At 35.5% G+C, this 18,764-nt stretch overlaps 1 protein-coding gene across 1 annotated transcript in view; it reads right to left on the bottom strand.

Moving 5' to 3' along the window:
• Nucleotides 1-1,712: 1,712 nt before the first annotated feature.
• Nucleotides 1,713-18,764, bottom strand: part of PURG (purine rich element binding protein G) — a 32,111-nt gene continuing 15,059 nt past the window's right edge. Inside the window, exon 3 of the mRNA XM_036458277.2 lies at nucleotides 1,713-2,623. Within this exon, the coding sequence (XP_036314170.1) occupies nucleotides 2,519-2,623 (105 nt within the window). The 3' untranslated portion in view covers nucleotides 1,713-2,518. The remainder of the gene's footprint in view (nucleotides 2,624-18,764) is intronic.

Raw genomic sequence — 18,764 nt, 5'->3', positions numbered from 1 at the left:
AATAATGGTTTCACTTAGAGAGAGAAACTATGTACTTTTCCTAAAAGAATCAACTTACAAAATGTACTCATTTTATTTAAGATTGATAATTTAAAAAAATAATTTTATACATAACCCCAAAAATGATTGTGAAAATAATTTTTAGGTGGGACAAATATTATGATGAACAATAACACATATATCTGGTAAGTGTGGGGATAAAAATTAGAAATTTTTTTTCATGTAGATTAATTTGCACATTACCCCAAAAAACAATTTATTCATTCTCTCATCCTTTCATAAAATTTGAATTAATGTTTTTTTTGATTAACATCAAAATATTACCACAAAAATGAAGATACTCTAAAATATTCCTAGACCTACTTTCTAGTAATATAGGTCTTTTTTTGATTAAAGAAAACATGGAATTATTTTGTAGCACATTAGTTGTTTGCCAGTTTTATAAGATGGAATGCTGTAAAGTCACTTGCAAAAATGTTCACTACAGCCCTAATCAGTTTAGCTCAGTGGATAGAACATCAGCCTGTGGACTGAAGGGTCCCAGGTTTGATTCCGTCAAAGGCATGCACCTTGGTTGCAGGCACATCCCAAATAGGAGGTGTGCAAGAGGCAGCTAATCGATGTTTCTCTCTCATCGATATTTCTAACTCTCTATTTCTCTCCCTTCATCTCTGTAAAATATCAATAAAATATATTTTAAAAATGTTCAGTACAAATATCCGGCGTGAAGCTGTGATTTAGTAAAAACTTCATTTGTTCAAGGTAGTCCTGGAGATGCATGCCCAGTGTTCATATTGCCTCTATTCTCCAAACTTCATTCTAATGTTTGGAGTTAGATACGATTTAATAACTATCTGAAACAAAATTGCTGTACCTTATACTCTTCGCGCAATAAAGATCCATAGCAGAATGAGAATGACTTTCAGTTGTTGGACCCGTTATGTTAGACTGATAGGTTTGATCATCTATTTGGGATCAATGATTGTTGCTTGAGGAGTTTTAACAGATTTGCTTTGATCTTTTCTTTTCAAATTGAAGGTCACTCATGGTTTAGGCCAAATACCAAGGTCAGAATGAAAATAAGCAAACTGCCTTCAGATTGAATTTATCTCTGGCTTAGGAGAAACACTGAGTGTCTCCATGAGGATAGCAGCTTCACTTGTTCCAATGCTGTGTGGTTCTTAGTGCAGGTGCTGAAATTGAAAATGCAGTAAGACCACTGCATAGGTTATTGCCATTCTGGCCTACGATATCAGCTGACCCTGGAAAGTTCCAATTTTATTTTATTTTTTGTCCTTATTTTCATATAGGTGGAGTCGAAATTTAGATGTCAGCATACATGAATAACCTTTGCATTGCCATTTGAATTGCAATAAAAGTTTGAAGGCTTACTTGGCAAATGTTATCTCATGGTTCAGCCAGATGATAAAACATTATTAATACGGTGCTAAAATAAACAAGTGCTCTCAAATGGCACATTTTTTTTTTTTGGTCTTCTCAACTTTTTCAGGTCTGATAGGCCTAGTTTTTATAGATCTGATCAAATCTTGAATTTAGAAGCCAGGCCAACTGAATTTAAATTCTCAAAGATACCACACATTTGGGGGCACAAATGAAATAACAAAATAAATACACGGTAAGATCAAATTTTGATCGATACGAGGGCCCCGTGGAACGAATCTGCTTTCTGAAAAAGAAACAAGAATCCAAAGTAATATCACACACATATAAACCAGTTTATTAGATTGTCAGTGATACTTTGAGACATATTCAAGTTATTTTATTTTACTTCATATAAACAGAGGAAGGGAAGAAAGTTTTAAACTTCAAGCTTTGTTCAGCATGTGTGCAGTTAGCATCCACAAAAGCACCATTGGATATGGAAGAATTAGCACCACAGAATTTTAGGACCTAACTGTTAACATGCATCACTGAAACACTTGGGACATGAAAACACAAAGAAGTACGTGGTCTGGTCCATTATAAACAATACAAGGCAAGTTATGATTTGCTTTCATATAGTACAATACAATCACCAATTGATGAGGACCTTTTCAGCACAATACAGGACGAAAAAACACTTTGCACACCCTGTTAACACTAAAGCAGTTACAGATTTAAAAACATGTTTCTTATGAGAGGCAGGGGACTGAAATGATCACTCCTCCTCAATTTTTAAATTCCGAGTTACATAGTTACATGATCTCTTAAGAAAGTACTTTCAAGTGTATGTCTGTCTACCGCAATGTTGACAGATTTTCTTTTTTAACCGAAATACTTGATAAATTAAAAAACAAAACAAAACAAAGCAAAAACCTGATAAGAGTCAAGAAGTACTCCAGCGTAGTGGAAGGTGTTCCATGTAAGGTCAGTTTGGAAAGGATTCCAATGGTGTGGACACTTGTCTTCCCTTCCGTGGAGGGATGTCAAGTACAGAAGCCTTGCATTCGCGTTGAACTTCAGTTCATTTTTTCCGCTCAGTGCCTTTACTCTGAAGTGTTAACATAAGAGACATTCCTTATTCCTCAACTGTTTTTGTAGTGTTATAGGGCTGTTCCTTATGCTGGATTTGACAACAGTGAAAAGGGTTGATAGTCTCTCTGGATTTAGGATAAATTGTGAGCTAAAGAAAAAAATATTAATTTAAATTTAGCATATGTGAAGCTTTAAAGGGAGTTTCACTATTTTCATAGTACAAACGCATAATGAATATCACTGAAAACCTTTCTGTTAGAAAGCATGTAACAAACCCTCAATTTTAAGTCGGGGCCTGGGCCGATTTTAGCATGTTAGAAGATTACTGTATAAGAAACGTGCAATAAGAATAGATAGGTACAGGTATATTCAGATCTCACTGCGCAGTTGCCAAGGAAAATATATTTTTAGTCGCCAAGAGAAGAATATATCCTGAAGCATCCATGCAGACACAGGAGTCAATCATGTGTCTGCCCACCTTCTAATTCTGGAATAGTGATAACAGGGTCATGTAGAAAGAAGTACTCAATTACAGTATGGCAGCAATTTCATATTATATATTTTAACAGCAAAACATTTTTGAAAATAGATTCAGTACTATATGGTAAGGTTACAATTCACCATTTCTATACTTGGAATACATGCATATATTTGTTTTCCCAGTTTTTCTTTTTTTTAAACCACTAGGACCAACATCTTTCAGAACAACAATCTAACATTAAACAAAACCTTCTAAGGAAAATATTTTGCATCACAGAAATTTGAGAAAACTCAGTTACTCAGTATCACAGAATACTCAATAGATGTACATTTGCGATTGTTCATGCCATGACATAACACACCTTTGGGTTAATATATCTTATTATAAAAAGAAACAAAAGCAAGAATTGGCATGGAATTTATCTTTAGCCTGTCCTTGGTTAGAGAAGAATGATCTCTAATAAACTCGACTTCTTTTCGCAGTAATAATTGCTTCTATGAAGCAGCTTTTATATTTAATAAGACTTCTTAAACTAGTGATGGAAAGAATGGTTACCACAGAGAAAAAATTAAAGGTAAGTAAAATTATAGAAAAAAAATGTTTTTTTTTCTTCTTCTTAAATGAACTGCTCCCAAAGAAAAAAGAAAGCAAAGTTTGTTCACTTTGAAAGGTTCTTCTGTTGAAAAACATGGTTGAAGGAAAGCTAGCCTCTCCTTATAAATGTTAGGAAGATGTAAGCTTTCCCTTGAGAAAAAAAAGCTAACTTTTGAAAAAAATAATCTGTTGCTTTTCTGTTGAATCAAATCCATTATATAAATGAACTGGTAATTTTCTGAAGAGAAAACATCTATACACAGCAGCACATCCGTGATACTAATTTCAATTTGATGGTTCAGCAGGCATGGCTATGTTGAGCATGGAAGAAACAAAACTGATTTCTTAATATTTTAAGGTTACCTCAAAATAACCTCAAATAAAACAAAATCGAATTATGACAGGCTGGCTTACTATTTTTGATTACCTTTATATTGGATAGTACCAATGAAAATAAGATTTAAAAAATAAAAACTGTCCAAAATTGTTCAATAAAAAAAGCCTTACAAGTTTACATTGTAATCTCAAATGATTGTAATACTTAGACTAACAGTTTCACCACTATCACATCACTTTTGTTACTCGAGTGTTATTTCTGTATTGTTCATTGATTATATTATATAATGCTATTTTCTGATAAGTTAAAAACGTTTGACTTACTACATTACATAAGAAGCTTTAGAAAGATACATAAGTAGGATACATTCATAAAACGAGAAATAATATTTTTTATGGTATTTTCGATGATTTCTATACAGATAAATAAGCAGTTCAAGGTAATAAAGTGCCTTCATTTCCAGGTAATTAATTTTTCACTAAAATATTTTAAGGCTTTATAATATCAGAAGCTTGATAACATATGGGTTTTGTAATTAATTAGCATTCTTTTGTAATCCTTATTTCATTTAATCTTTTAATCCATATTAGGTAATATTTTTTAATAATTAGGAGCTTAAGAAGATGAAATTTGAATTGTAAATTCTGAATTCATTTTGAGAGGAAAGGAAAAGATGTGTAATTTCTAAGTGCTGTGATTTGTACAAAGATTCACATGCTTTTAAAAAAAGAGACTCACATGTTGCTTCTGAACAATTCAGCTTATATCATAATATACTGGAGGCCCAGGGCACAATTAAATCGTGCATGTGTAGGGTCCCCTAGGCCTAGCCTGCCATCAGGGCCATGTCAACGCCCCATGATGCCTTGCACGTTCCATGGATGCTGCCGGCGCCCTGTCCCACCCTCCCGGGGAACTGCTGCTCGTGTGGCCGTGATGCCTTATAAAAGGTCCATGGCTGTGATGCTGTTATGGCATCACGGCCACGAGCGTTTTATGATACAGATAGCAGCCAATAACTCCCCAAAATTCAACAGAATATTTGATCCCATGGCAAACAGGGCCACCATTTCATTCATTTATATATTCTGTTGTCTTTACACTTAAAATGATTGTGCAGCCTCAAATGAAAAAGACTACAAAAAAAATCCAAGATGAATTCTTCAGCTACAAGCACAATAAAAATATTTTATTGCACAGCTTGTGTATAATCTGTATTGATGCCATCATCTAATGTTGAAGCATTTATATTTGTTTTCATTTTGTTTCTACTCCCCCCTTCCCCCCATGGATGTGCCACAGTAAAATACTGGTAACCTCATAGAAGTGTGTAGAATAGCCATAATCATACAGAATTTTCTTTCTTCTTATCAACTCTTTATGGAGGATATAGGGAATTTAAGCACAGTTGTTGTGCTGGCAGCTTCAGATTTTAAGATAACTTACAATTTTATGGACATCAACTTTCTTAATTGGTTATGACCAATAAAAATGAATTAAAATGTTTGAATATTATATTTCAGGAACTTACTAACTTGAGGCACAAGATTAAATAGCCATGATACTTAAAATGCTTTGCTAATTACCATCGGATTAATTTTAAATGTTCCCTAAATGAAAGGGTTTTGAGGTTAGGATGAAGGAGGAAAGTTAGAACTCACTGCAAAGAATGGTTTAAATGAAATGTCCCACATAATTAGAAAAAGAGAAACTACCAGTGGGAAAAAAGTGCTAGTCTTAAAATTGGTTTTGGTTTTGAATTTAAAGCCTGATACAGGCAATTCCTGGCAATTAAAACAATTTTCAATGGCATAAACTTTTCTAATTGCACATTCCTTTACCAAAGTGCCACAAGTTACTTTTTTTTTTTTTAATGCAAACAATGCTACTTTTCAAAAGATAAGTACATATAAAGTTTACCTTTTTCATAATAGTATAGTACAGTTTCACACAAACTTGGCACAAATATAACCAGGACAACGAGTTTTAACTTCCTAAATACAATATAGTGCATTTAAAAAAATAATAACTATTAGAGCCTTGGTCATGATAAGATTCAAACCCAAGTCTAGCCAAAGCATTGCCATAACATCTAAAAACATCACAAGAGTTTATTTAGGTAAATTTTAGCAATACTCTGCCATGCAATGCACAGACATATGTTTTTTGTTTTTTTTTAAACATATTGGTTCACTTATCCTTTTTTAATCTACTTATTATACTTACTCTCTTTAATCATTGAAGCTACAATACATGTAATAACTGAGTTTTGAGAACAGTATTAAACACTGAGATTTCTAGCCTTGATTGCTCATTCCTATTAAGCATATGAATGTTTGATGCATTGGCTATTTGTTTTTATGCTTCTGTCTCTATTCTAAATTGAAGAACGAAATGGAAATGTATAGAAATAATATAGTAAGAACAAAATGACATTAGAAACCAAAGCACCAATATATAGAACAAATCTATACTAAAAAAGGACTGGGAGACCTTCCGTACATCCTTCTGGACAAAGCCATGGTGGCAGGGCCGAGGCAGAGGCGGTTAGGGGCAATCAGGCCAGGAGGGGAGGGCAGTTGGGGGTGATCAGGCTGGCGGGGGGGGGGGGGCACTGGGGGAGAGCAGGTCTGCACAGGGGGACAGTTGGGGGTAATCAGGCTGGCAGGGGGGCAGTTGAGGGTGAGCAGGTCGGCAGGCAGAGTGGTTAGGGGTGATCAGATAGGCAGGCAGGTGAGTGGTTAGGAGCCAGCAGCCCCGGATTGCGAGAGGAATGTCCAACTGCCAGTTTAGGCCCAATCCCTATGGGGTCCCAGATTGGAGAGGGTGCAGGCCAGACTGAGGGACACCCCTCCTCCATGCATGAATTTTGTGCACTGGAACACTAGTAAAATAATAAACAAGTATGTGAAAGTTCTTCATATTAATAAACTTGTTAAGTCAGGGGAAGACAATAAAAAGTAAGATCTTTTTACCAAGTATTAATTCTATTAATATATATTTAAAAATTGAGTGGAATGCATATAAAGTTAAATTTTAAATATTTTGTTGTTTGAGTGTGAAGAAGTTGAACTAGAGATGTTTGTCAAAATCTGAGACCCATCCCCCCAAAATCATATTCTTTAGAGGAAAGAGAGAATATAAGATCATGATTCTCAATGACAGGCCACCTGTCTTCTATTATGCCAAAGACTAAACTTTGTGTTGTAGTACCTCATTTGATTAGGGTGAAATGCTGGTAAAAAAAATATAAAAGTGCTAATGTTAAAATTAAGAGAAGTTCATCATCATGGAACATTAAATGACTATTAAAAGAGAATGCCTTCATTTTTCAATAGTTTGAGAATCTCAACCTTGGGCATAAAGAATGATTATCTAAAAGCATATAAAAGGAATACCCAAGTCTATAAATTTTTCATCTTCTGAAGATGTAAAATGGCATATAAATTGGTATCTTAGTCCTCTGAGAGAACTAACAAACTTTAAAAACAAGTAAAACCAGAAGAGGTCAGACATGATAAATCATTCATAACCACTCCCTCAAACCCAGGATATTGGTAGGTGAATCACAGAAATGTTAGACATTCTTTCTATATAATGTAACAAACCTTCTTATAGTTTCTGAGTATTAGAATTTAATCCCTTGTTGGTACGTAATAGTCTTGGATAATGGCAGCATTTAAAAATTGTTAGAGAATTATTTCAAATAAACATGGAAATGCAGACTCTTAATAGATGCTGTAGACATGTGGAAACTACACACTACATATGATATGCCAACCTGAGTTAGCTCATGTAATATAAGATCCCACAATCCCTCTTACTAATACACAGATATTTACCTAATTTAGTTTTTTTCTGGTAGTAGACCTATAGTGATGACATAAATACTGAACATACCTATGAGAATCATTCATTCCTACGATATCATTTAATCTTGTTTTCTATTATTCAGCTTTTTTACGGCACTTTTCATTTTCAAAATGCCCTGCAATTAATTATAACAGTTATTTCTCATTGTATTGCTACAGGAAAAGCAACATTAATAAATTTCTTGTGCAGTGGTGGAGCTACACAGGGTTTTAAAAGATTATATAAATGTTCTCTGTCCTGTAGGCAGATAACTAGCATTGCCCTATGCTATGAATCTATACCACATGCTCCCTGGGCCAAAACACTAGATCTTGTTGCCTGCTGTATATCCAAACCTCGCAGAGTGCTTAACTCATGCTGTATGCAAAATAAATATGTTGATAATAAAGGAGAAATGGGATTGAGAAAACAGAACAAAGAACCTCAGCCTCTTGCCCCTCCCTATTGCTTCCCCACAGCTGAAAAGCTGTGCTTGCCCACTCTTGTTTCTCCATGACAACAGAGTAGGTAGTCTTACTCATCTCATGCAATAGGGCGGTGTTACTCACTCTTAAGTCATGATGGCAAAGCCCATATGGTGTGTGTCCTTCAAAGTACCAATGATATGATTGACTGTTACTACAACTATTTCTAAAATTTAGAACTACCTTTCCTAATATCACATGATCTCACTTATCTGTGGAATCCAATGAACAAAAGAAATTGACCAACATAATAAGACCTAACGCAGGAAGATATGGAACAGACTGACATACCTCGATGTGGTGTTGGGGGGACAAGAAGAGATAAACCAAAGAACTTGTATACTTATGAGCATAGCCCGTGGACACTGGCAATAAGGAGGTGAAGACCTGGGATGTGAGGAGTGGCTTGGAGGAGGGAGGAATGGGGGCAGAAAAAGGAAAATATCTGTAATACTATCAACAATAAGAAATATATTATAAAAACAAGTTAATTAAAAGTTGTGCTTCTGCCTATAATAAGCTATACATTTCTTAAGCTAACTCAGGCATAAAGAATCAAATAAATAATTCTCAAAGCTTCAATCACAGCACAAATATGGAGAATGGCAGAAGGGAATGAAAAGACAGTTAAACATCTACAGCAAAAGGAACTGGGAACCAATGGCTCTTAAATTTCTCAGAAATTAGTGCAGAAAATGTGGGAATTCTTGTAAAAATAGTGATTTTAGTGACTAGGTGGATGCTGAGGTTAAACCAGATCGTGTCAAGGCTCTCGGAATTCTAAAATTCTATATTGTGCTAATTGGTTCCTTCTCTGATAAGATGGGAATCTGGGCAGTATTCAAAGTTTATTTTAATTTTAATAATAGTTAAACTAAAAATGTTTAATGTTTTGGAACCTTTGAACAGTTGTTCACAGTTGTGAATATTAAAAATTGCCTTTAAACCATTACTTCTCCTTTTGCAACAATGCCATGTAAAGCCTTTTAAATCCTGAATACATCTACTTAAATTATACCAATATAATTTGGACATTAGCATACTTTATATTGTAGTAGCTTGGAATTTGCTCCTCTCCTACTACTTCATATGAATGTGTGCCCTAAAGAACAGGCCTTAGATTCAAGGCCCCATTTCCAATTTCAAAGAGGGGAAGGGAACACTATCTTATATGATAAAAGGGTAATATGCAAATTGACCCTAACAGCAGAATGACCAGAATGACCGTTGGACCAGTTATTATGAGGTGCACTGACTCCCTCTTGGCCCCTTTCCTTGGCTGGCAGGCTCTGATCATGTGATGGCCACCCGCTGTCAGGGTGGGGCTGGCAAGTGGGCGAGAACAGCCAACCTCTCAGTCCCTTCCCCTGGCCATCAGGTACCGATTACCCAATGGCAAATAGGGAATAAGGGGTGGGTAGTGGTGGAGGGCAGGGCCGACTGTGGGCAGCTGGGGAAGATAGCCCTGATTGCAGGCCAGGCCTAGGGATCGTACCCGCACATAAATTTCATGTGCTGGGCCTCTAGTCCTATATAGTAAAAGGGTAATATGCAAATAGACTGAACAGCAGAACAGCCAAACAACCAATCAAAGCATAATATGCTAAAGTATGCTAAGACTGCTCAACCACTTGCTATGATGTGCACTGACAACCAGGGGACAGATAGTCACCTGGTCTACCAGTTGCAATGATGTGTGCTGACCATCACGGGGCAGACAGTCAACTGGTCGACCAGTTGCTATGACATGCACTGACCACCAGGAGCAGATGCTCCAACTGGTAGTTTAGCTTGCTGCTAGGGTCCAGCCGATTCCAACTGAATGAGATGGGCCAGACATGCCCTGAAGTCCTCCCACGGTCCCTCCCCAGCCCAATTGTGCACCAGTGGGGTCCCTAGGCCTGGCCTGTGCCCTCTCAAAATCTGGGACCCCTCAGGGGATGTTGGAGAGCTGGTTTCAGCCTGATCCCGCAGGTAATTTCATTTGGGAGGGCACCAGACACAGGTCTCATGGCTGGTGAGTGCTACTGTGGCAGCACAAGCCTCTTCCAATCAGGACTGATGGGTCCAAGCCCATGGCAGGCACAGTGGGGCCAGGATGAGTGGGAGTGGCAGGTAGGAGCTGCAGGTGGCATTGTACCAGGGGTTTTGGCCCGATTCCTGCAGGCCACCCAGAAGGACCTCACCCGTGCACAAATTCGTGCACCAGGCCTTTAGTTTCTTATAAAAATTATAGTTCTGGTTTTAAACATATCAGTAGAAAAACAAATGGCTATGCTATTAAGTTTGAATCTCTAACTTAAATTGCTATACATGTTAACAAAAACAGGACTATTAAACTAGAACATTTTGACTGAGAAGCAACACAAACATTATTAATTCTAAAACTAGGAAGCAAAAATCTAATTTTTATTAGCCAGAACCATAAATACATAGGAGAAAAGATGACAGCTTTAATTTATGATAAGCTAGGACTGTTCAAAACCCTTCAAGCAGCATGTACTCACTAAAAATCAGGCCCATACTCTTCTAACACTAAGCTGGCATCATTACTCATACTCAGAAGGGAACAAGGACCATGGTCTCATTTTTTCACATGGCAACAAACATCATTGGCAGTTAATTAAAATTAATTACTACAACTAAACCGATGACGAATTGCTTAGGGAATTCTTGCATATTGCTCAAAAGTAGTTAATCATCTCTTTAGTTTAGAACATACATCCTTGAAGCTTAGAATGGTAGCACTGCAAGTCCTCCTATGGATTAAATTATAGTAATGAGATTCTCTGGGTAATTCAAATGTAACTGCCTTTTTGTAAGAAATAAGACTTAGGATAAATTCTACACTAAAGCATGTCACATTGAAGGGATGTTCCGATGCACCTGCCCAGCATCTCTGTTTTAACAGAGTAATTTAGAGTTTACCAAAACAGTGCCTCTTGATGCATATATTGTAGCATTAAGGGAGAGTTGTTTGAATGTTAGGAGTACTGTTACTTAATATGAATGTTAGAGGTTATTTTGCTCCTTCCATTATGACTACAGGTTTGCTGCCATGATTTTAATAGTAGTATGTGTCAAAATACTCAGTAACGATCTGCTTGTTTCTTGCCTGTTTTAAAAAAATACTGGCCATAAAAGGGTACTATGTACTGATAAACCAAACAATGTGGATGGTCTTAAAACTATTAGGCTGAGTGAGAAAAGCAAAATACAGAAAGTACATGTTAACTTATATGAAATTCCAGAGTAGAAAAACTAAATAACCTGTAGCAACAGAAATAAGATCAGTGATTGCTTTTGGAAGGGCGGACTGTGGGAATGTTGACTGGGAAGAGGGTCATGGGAATTTTCTGGGGTGAGAAAAATGTTCTGTATTGATATTCATCAAACTCACCAAATGGTATATTAAAAATCTGAGTATTTCACTTTCTGTAAATTATACCTTAATAAAAATGTAAAAAAGTATTACTGCTAAACACAATATTGATGCTGAAGCCTCAGAGGTTGAGTGGCATTTTTCTTTTTTGCATTTCAAAACTTCTCTCTGCACACCATCACCTTGAGAGCAGCACATCCTAGAATGGGATCCATGACTAATAGTGTACAGAGGACACAGAATTTATATCAGGGTACTGAACCAAAGCAGGTTTTTGTTACTGAAGAAAAAGAAGACAAATTCTTTTATGGATCATACTAACTGTATTGGTTCTAAGAAGGGACCTAAAACATCTTATGTTTAAAAGGAACCTTAGGATAGAAAAGGTTTTCCCAGTCGGATTTGTTATTTGAAAATATTAGTTTCTAAAGCCATAAAAATCAATGAAAACTTGGTTCTAATGCTACTTAAAAGTAGCATTAGAACCAAGTTTTCATGGCTGTATGGCTTTCATTCTTTCTTTCTTTTTTTGGTTCTCCAAGGATGAGTTGATACTGGTGCAGTAAGTAGGAAGGCAAGGAGAATAATTAATTTAAAAAATGTAGGTGGGAAGGAAACAAGATTTTACTTTATGCTGCTTGGTGCATAATCAAATATATATTTATAATATCACATTTTAAAGCCATTTTGAATGCCAGCAATTGGGCCTGATATATGATTACTTCACCATTTCAAACCCAAGGGGCCACATATTCATCAGCTTTAAAGAAGTTACATTCAAAATCAAAATATCTCACGAGCTCCCAGTCTCCTGCAGAAATAACCTTGTAACACTATCTGACAATTCTAGACATAAAAAAGTAAAAAATAGTCTACTGGTCTGAGAAGAAAATAGTAATATCCTGGAATGACAAGTTCATGGGCACAATTAAAACTGCAATCAAAAGTCAGATAATTATTTCTCCAATTTATTTCTCTGTGTAATTCTAATTCAAACCCACCAAAAGTTTCTGCTGTCTTAGATGCACATTTCATACAAAAACATTAAAAATATATAATTTTACTATTAATCATCATCTCCGCCCGAAATTAGAGGAAAAAAGAAAAAAAAGAAGTAGAAAAAAAAAAAAGGAAGCAATTTCCCAGCACAATGACTGACCTATGGGAGGAAATTCAATAACTACTTGTTGAATAAATGAACGAATGCTTTCATTCTCCTCAAATTGCCATCTCCTACCTCACATATTGACTGTGTATATTACAAATTCAGAATGTTTGAAAAGAAAAAGCACAGGCCTATCCTTAATTAGCTTAAAAAAAAAAGCCACATGTCATTGCTGCTATTGCTACTGTGACATAAAAATCACATAAGCATAAATTGACACAATTGTAAAAACAAGACAACTTATATTTTTAGCTATAAAATTTTCCTTTTTAAAAATTCAATTAATGATATTAAAGGACACCATTTGCTTCTCTAGAATGAACAATAGAAACGGGTAATTAATAGGATGGTTAGCTGTGTGATGGTTCATGTATACAACTTTCTAAATAGCATTTTTGTTTGAAGGCTATGTAGGTGCCAGGACAAGATGTAGGTCAACAGGACAGGAAGGAATTTATCTGTGTTCTAGACATTAGGATGGAGTCCTGGAAGGCTCACTAGGGTGGAAAGCCCAGGCAGTAGGAAATGATAGAGAGGGATCAAAGACTCAATGATTTCAGGTGAAGAGGCTGAAACTAGGCAAGTGGTTTTGTGTACACTGAATACCAATATGATGACTTGATATGCCTTCTGCCAGGGCTAACCTCGATAGTGGAGTGCAGAACTGAACTTAGAGATGCGACAAAAACAGGAAAATATGAAGAATACATTTAAAAAGAAACTATTTAAATTAGCTATAAAACATGTTTAATTGTACCAAATTGATTTGAAATTTATCATTTAAAATTCCCATAGGGTTATAATGAAGGTTTCAGAGTGGTGGGCTCTCTATAAACCTTGGCATTTGATTACGTCACTAAGTGATCTCAGTAAGTCATTTAGCCTGCCTGGCCCTGCTTTCTCCATCTGTTAAGTGAGGTTAGTGATATTGAACTAAACTAACCTTACTCAATATTTTCATCAGAATGAGATGCAATATGTGAAAGAATTTTGAAAAATATGTGAAATTATATGTAAACTAGAGGCCCAGTACAAGTAATTCATGCACCTGGGAGATCCCTCAGCCCAGTCTGTGCCCTCTTGCAGTCCGGGAGCCCTTGAGGGATGTCCAACTGACAGTTTAGGCCGGCTCCCCATCAGTCAGACATCCTTAGCTCTGCCAGGGAAGGGGCAGAAACTCCTGCCACCATCGCTGCTGCTCTGCTCTCGCCAGCCATGAACCCTGCTTCTGGCTGATTGGCACTCCCCCTTTGGGGGTGCACTGACCACGAGGGGGCAGCTCCTACATTGAACATCTGTTAGTCAGTGCACATCAGAGCGACCAGTTGTCCCACCATTTGGTTGATTTGCATATTAGCCTTTTATTATATAGTGTCCTCAGGTTCCTACAGTGTGACGTAACATGATTTTCACAGTAAGTCAGAACCCACCTACATAAGCACCTACATCACTCACATGGAGCACATACACAGCAGTAATAAAGAGAACCGGAAAAAAAATTTAAAAGAAAGATAACAATTTCTGACCTTTACTTGTGTTAAATAAACAATGAAAAACAAAGCACATATGTACATACGTCGAAATGACAGAACATTTTAAAAAAAATAAATAAATGGGAAATGGGGATCGTAACCACGAAACTACGTACGTCGAGTCTGACGTAACCAGAAGACTGTCTGTATAGGATTATTATAATTTAAAATTCCATATTCTCCCTCCTCCATATTCTTTTTACATTTAATTTAATGTGAAAATATTTCAGAATTAATGGCCGGTTATGGAAAAATCTTTAGGACAAACGAATCTTTTGCACCAATAAGTAATTGAATATATTCATTATTGGCTCTTTATTGGGATGTATTTACAGTGAACATTATTATGATTTCTGTTTTACAGTCATGGAAGAATCAGGCTTATTTCTTTTGGTTAAAACATTGTTGAAATATTCATAGTTGAGAACACCGACGGAGTTTTGTAAAACACATATGGACAGAAAGGGAGTTTGTGAAGATATTTTATGTGTGATGAGAGTGAAATAAAGGAAAGTAAGGATGGATATAAAAGTCTAGGGAAGGAAGGGCAAATATGATATTAACTGTCCTTACTCCTTGCATTCCTCATCCTCTCCCCAACTCAGTTCCCCATGCTCACTCAGAAATCACAGCCGCCTTTTATGATGAGCCTGCATGGGGTTTCACAATCATCTCCAACCTAGAGCTCAAGAAGTCATCACAGCTTGAATAGAGTGAGCTCATGACATGAAACAGATTATTATTTTCACCCTAGGATATCAAAAGAGATTTGGCATGGGGAAGACTGAATTATCATTTAAGATAGTATCACTGTAGTTCTCTAAATTTGCATCAATTAAATATATTTTGAGCAGTATAACAGAATGTAGACAATTACTCATATTTAAAGGATAAATTGTTCAATCTAAAGTAACACGTAGCATTTTATAATAGATAGCGTCAAACACACTTCTCATATACACCAACACACTGCCTGACATGGGGCAGATGATCAGATTAATATCTGTTGAATAAAAAAATGAAAGTTTGATTAAGCTACAACAGCTGCTTTGAATCAATAATTTTGGACAAGGTACACTTAAAGCTAATGGTAATGGGATGTTTTTATTTTGTAAATGATTGTAATTCTATTCTTCAGCACAGGGCCTGGCACAGAGTAACCACTGAGTAAATGGAACAGGATCATTGATCTATAAAGCAAGGGAAAGGATATTTGTGAAGTAAAATTCAGGATGCGAAGTACACAAAAGATCCCATATTCTACCAATTTGTGAGTCACTCTTTGAAATGAAGTGACATAGTATTTCTTACAAGGTTTTAAAATGATCACTTTCATCCCCACTTGTCACCATTTTGATTTGCCTGTTAAGTACTGTGATCCCGAAGAAACAAGATTTCTAAGGCAAAATGCGAACAGGAACAGTGTGGAAGTAAGGAGAGATTATTTCGGTCATTAGCACAGTGCTAGGTATTGAGAGGAACACAAAAGGGGAAGAAACAGTTTCTGAGTTTAAAGCTTAAATTCAAGTTAAGATGATAGGAATTTATATGGGAAACTAAGCTTAAAATTTTAAATATATTTAATCAATGGTTAGACTGTCTTAAAAACATCTTTTGGGACTAGAAGAATGGCCTAGCTAAAGCTTTGTGTACAGGGCCAAAAGAGAGATAAAAAATTAAGAGGCAGGGTCAAGAGGGATCTGAGCAACTCAGACAACTGTGCACAGAAACCTTTAGTAAAGCAACCATTACAAAATCTGAAGAATGCCAAGAAAAAAAGGATGGTCAATAAATGCCAGATGACACAAAGAGGATGGGGGGGGGGGGGGATGAGAAAAGGCCACAGAAGGATGTCAAAGGTAACTTTAAAGAGAGGTTTCCCTGACTCTAGACTAGAGATACAGAAAGGAGTGAAAGGGTTCATAGGGATCATCTGCTCTGATCCAATCCCCGCAATTGCTGGACAAGCACGTTGGGGCCCCACGGAGATTAAATGACTCGCTCCGAGCCCAGCTGGACAGCACAGAGCCAGGGCTTCTCAACAATATCACAGCACCCCTACCTCTATCCCACCCTCCTGTATGCCAGGAGGGCAGAGGGGGGATGCTTTAAATGCCACGAATGCTTGAAATAATCGTCCATATAATACACAACTAAAATTGTTTTGGTTTTGTTAATTATAGGACACACATAGCAAGTAATTTAGCATTCACATTCATTTTATAGTTATCTTGTAACAAAATTATTAAAACTAAGTTGTTATTTAGAATTAAATTATTGAAATTCTAATTTAAGAATCAAGTTTTGTGTTTACCTAAAATATTTTCCACATAAAATATAAAACAATTTCCTGTAATATGTCTGTAATATGTCCTGTAACAAACGATTTTCTGTAATATGTCTCAACTCAGAAGCAAATCATCTTAATGGAAGGTATTGCTTGAATCCCAGCTTGGTATTAAATTTAATATTTGGGACTTTCTTTTTCTTTCAAGAGTCAAACAACAAATGGTAATTAACAAACCAAATTGCACATAGTTACCTAATGGCCCAAAGGATCCCTTAAATAGGAATAGTTTAATAATACTTGAAGAAGAATAATGCAAACTAGCTTTAGTCATAAATCAAACAAGCATCCTTTATTCTAAGTAAATTTAATATTATAATTGATCAAGTAAGTAAATAATTGTCCAAAAAAAAGGCTCAGATCTCGGGAATTTTCAGGCTGGATTTACTATATTAAAGAGTCCTACTGACAAAATAGTAGTGTCTAGTTTATGTTAGACACTACAGAGGAGAGGTTAAGTTCTAGGCTGCTGGGAGTGTGTGCCCAGAGGACTGCATGGCGCTAAGTGAATTTCTGTGATTTAAGAGTCATAATAAGGAGTAAAGAAGAGAGCTCTTAAATAGTGATGGAAGCTCTGCAAAGAAAAAAATAATTGCTTAGTTATGTTACTGAACCAGATATACCACAACTTTCTCACTATATTTTTCAATTTAAAATCTTTTTCTCCTTACTTAGAACACATTCCTAATTTTATAATGGAAGTCAAAGGAATAATGAGACTCAATCGTAAAGAATTTTTGTGAAGTAAATACTATCCATACGTTGCAGATCATTAAAGAAAAATCTAGGGCTATAAAAATTATAGAATTATTTTAAATTGCTCTAAGTAAGTTGCATTTGTTTGAAAAAAAAAACCCATTGATATTATAAATTGTATTCTTAAAGTAAAGATTCAGTTATCATTATCTAAGAATCATATTTTTTTGTGTTAGTTCCAAGATAATTTAGGCCAAGAAAAGGTAGATCTTTTTCTATGTCAAAATCATAAGCCCAATGCTGATAATTATTATATTTCTAATTAGTTACATGGATATTGTTTGTAGGATTTGAAACTTTACTAAAAATTTAATTATAGAAGACACTTTTTTTGCTTTTGAAAAAATAAGAGTTTGAAGAATATGTCTTGACTTGTGGTTTTTCTTACTATTAATGATTTTGAAAATGACATTTGAAACACTCCATTTGCTGAAATGCACTCTTATTTATGCCTATTTCCCTCCCAAATTATGTTTCTAATAAAGTTGCTTGAAGGGAAACAGTGTTATATTGTACTAAGCCTAGACTTAAAAATCATTTATTAAACAATAACACTGTCCAGTTCCAGAAAAATTTCCAATCTACTACATAAGTAATGTGAAAACAACCCTAGAATGTTTATAGCAAAAATATACAGATATTCCAGGCTTTATACCTAAAACTAGTAACTCTTACCTCAAACCTTCAATAAACAAACAAACAAAAGACAAAATATCCCTCTGGAGTGCTTTAGGTCTCATGGGAAATCAAGGGTTAGCTTTCTTTGTAAATCAGTGGAAAGATTCCAGGATAAAATATCCCGTATTTGCAGACACCCAAAGACTATAAAAAAAAATCTCTTAACATAAGTAAAATTGCTTTTAATTGTAAACCTTTTTACATGTGAGAATTACAACAATACAGAATAAGAATACTATAAGGATTATACTTGGATAGCTAAGTGGCAATAACTATAAACCCATTATTTATGGGAGAAGGGCTAAGCAAATATCTTGCTTATTAAAAAAAAAAAAAAAAGGCTGAGAAGTAGAATGGTGGTTACCAGGGGATGACACAGTTTGAGTTTTGTAAGATAAAAAAAGTTCTGGAGAGTGTTGTACAACAAGGTGAATATACTTAAAAAAATACTCAGAAATAGTTAAGAAGGGTTAATATAATAAGAAATGGTTACGGCGGTAAATTATGTTACGTGTTCTTCTTTCTTAACCACAGCTAAAAAAATTCAAACAAGACCAGAGAGTAAGGCATTCAGATTGACTAAGATGTCTTTTCTACATCCAATAAATTGTAAGTAGATATCTTTTTTTTTTTTTTTTTTTTTTTTTTTTTTTTTTTTTAAGGATTGAGAAAATAATTTG

Source organism: Pipistrellus kuhlii, unplaced genomic scaffold (assembly GCF_014108245.1).
Source record: "Pipistrellus kuhlii isolate mPipKuh1 unplaced genomic scaffold, mPipKuh1.p scaffold_m20_p_3, whole genome shotgun sequence".
NCBI classification, from domain to species: Eukaryota; Metazoa; Chordata; class Mammalia; order Chiroptera; family Vespertilionidae; genus Pipistrellus; species Pipistrellus kuhlii.
This window is presented reverse-complemented; position numbering and strand designations above follow the sequence as displayed.